This window comes from Sinocyclocheilus grahami, unplaced genomic scaffold (genome assembly GCF_001515645.1).
Source record: "Sinocyclocheilus grahami isolate Dianchi unplaced genomic scaffold, SAMN03320097.WGS_v1.1 scaffold187.1, whole genome shotgun sequence".
NCBI lineage: Eukaryota > Metazoa > Chordata > Actinopteri > Cypriniformes > Cyprinidae > Sinocyclocheilus > Sinocyclocheilus grahami.
In genome coordinates this window covers 1,341,892-1,344,086 of record NW_015505366.1, presented here as the reverse complement: position 1 = coordinate 1,344,086, position 2,195 = coordinate 1,341,892, and the positions used below count along the sequence as shown (strand labels likewise).

At 43.8% G+C, this 2,195-nt stretch overlaps 1 protein-coding gene across 1 annotated transcript in view; it reads left to right on the top strand.

The window, feature by feature from the left end:
- The window catches only part of LOC107594638 (vacuolar protein sorting-associated protein 13B), a 53,702-nt gene that overhangs the window by 14,550 nt on the left and 36,957 nt on the right, over positions 1–2,195 (top strand). The window contains exons 8-10 of the mRNA XM_016284757.1: positions 1,006–1,101; positions 1,178–1,300; positions 1,461–1,598. Of these exons, the coding sequence (XP_016140243.1) occupies positions 1,006–1,101; positions 1,178–1,300; positions 1,461–1,598 (357 nt within the window). The remainder of the gene's footprint in view (positions 1–1,005; positions 1,102–1,177; positions 1,301–1,460; positions 1,599–2,195) is intronic.

Below are 2,195 nucleotides of genomic sequence, written 5' to 3'. Positions count from 1 at the left end.
AAGTGTATGATATAGCCTAGCTTTCATTCTTCAGGTCAATCATATACTCGTGGAAAATAAATCAGTTTGAATGAGGAAAGCGATAACTTTGCCACAGTATCCTTTCAGATGTTAAAGTTGCCAGTCATTGCATTCTTTGCGTGTGCTGCACTTTATTTGTACCATTTGTTTTATTAGTTTATATATTAGAATTCGAAAGACAATAACAATATTTTTTTAAGTAGTGCTTGGAAAGTCCTTGAAAGTCCTGGAATTGTATTTTGCAGTGTCTGTACGAACCCTGTTTAAGTTACCAGTTCTTGGACCATTTTAATGTTTCTGTTGTTGTTAATTGAACTGAACTGTAGTTTTCTGTAGTAAACTGTCTTTGTATATTTCCTATTTTATATTAATTTCATAGTATTTAATTTACTATTATTTCTTGATTGTAGGTCAACTTGATATCAGAAGCATCTAAATGTTACATGTGTTTGCATTATAGTGAGTAACCTTTCCTGGTATTGCTGTTTCAGATATCCACCATAATCTGTAGTCTGAACCTGTCAAGGGCTACAGCAAGGGCAGATATGTTACTAGTTAGTTTCAAGGAAAATCATTTTCAAATAATGGTCTTTTTTTTTTTTTTTTTTGGCCAAGTAACCCTGTGTATGTGTCCGCCCCCCCAACCCCCGGAAAAAAGTTCAGGCTCAAGATTATTTTTGCTTTAACCCCTGTAATTATTTGATATTTGAAAAACTTTAAAGAATGGTGAATCTTGAGCTGTGGAGCCTGTGGCATTGGAGATGTATAAAGTATATAATAGTTCTCCATCAGCAGACTTACTAGAAAAGCTTCAAGCGATTAGAGCTTCTTTAGATGGTCTTAGACTGGATTTATGAGTGCGGGATAAACTGGGAAAGTTCCTAGCATATATTGGAAAACAATGTATGGCATCCCAGTTTCTTGAGACTGTTATTGATTGAATCAGTGTAGTTTTCATGAGTCTGTGTTGTCTGGTCTGTGTAGCTGACAGAGAGCTGCTCTGAGAGCAGTTACTACAGTCCACAGAAGCTGAAGTCTCGTGAGGTCCTCAGTGTGGAGCAGGAGGGAATCACGGTGGAGGTGAGGGAAACACTGGAGTCCGTCGCTAGCTCCCAGACCTCCTCCTGCATCACTGACGTCTGCTCGTGTGTTCCAGGCGCTGATGATGGGCGAGCCCTTCTTCGACTGTCAGGTTGGAGTCGTGGGCTGTCGTGCTGTGTGTCTGAAGGGCATTATGGGGGTTCGTGATTTTGAAGAGAACAGGAACAGAAGAGAGGAGGTAATACACACACACACACACACACACATATATACACTCAATCACACACATATATACACACTCACTCACACACACAAATACACAGTACACACACAGACACACACACACGTGCATCCATCCTCATTGTGTGGTGATGTTGAGTGCATTTTTGCTACCGCAGGATGCCGTGTTCTTCCGCTGCGGAGACACGCTGAGCGTTAAGGGCATGACGTATCTGACCAACTCGCTGTTCGACTACCGCAGCCCGGAGAACAACGGAGTCCGAGCAGAATTCATACTGGATGGAAACCTGCACAGGGTACGACTACAGACATCTGTGTGTGAGTGAGTGTGTGAGTGTGTGAGTGTGAGTGTGAGTGAGAGAGTGTGAGTGTGAGTGAGAGAGTGTGAGTGTGAGTGAGAGAGTGTGAGTGTGAGTGAGAGAGTGTGAGTGTGAGTGAGAGAGTGTGAGTGTGAGTGAGAGAGTGTGAGTGTGAGTGAGAGAGTGTGAGTGTGAGTGAGAGAGTGTGAGTGTGAGTGAGAGAGTGTGAGTGTGAGTGAGAGAGTGTGAGTGTGAGTGAGAGAGTGTGAGTGTGAGTGAGAGAGTGTGAGTGTGAGTGAGAGAGTGTGAGTGTGAGTGAGAGAGTGTGAGTGTGAGTGAGAGAGTGTGAGTGTGAGTGAGAGAGTGTGAGTGAGAGAGTGTGTGAGTGAGAGAGGGTGTGAGTGAGAGAGTGTGAGTGTGTGTGAGAGAGTGTGAGTGTGTGAGTGTGAGTGTGTGAGAGTGTGAGAGTGTGAGAGTGTGAGAGAGTGTGAGAGTGAGAGAGTGTGAGAGTGTGAGAGTGTGTGAGTGTGAGTGAGAGTGTGTGTGAGTGAGTGAGTGTGAGTGAGAGTGTGTGTGTGTGTGCGTGGGCGTGAG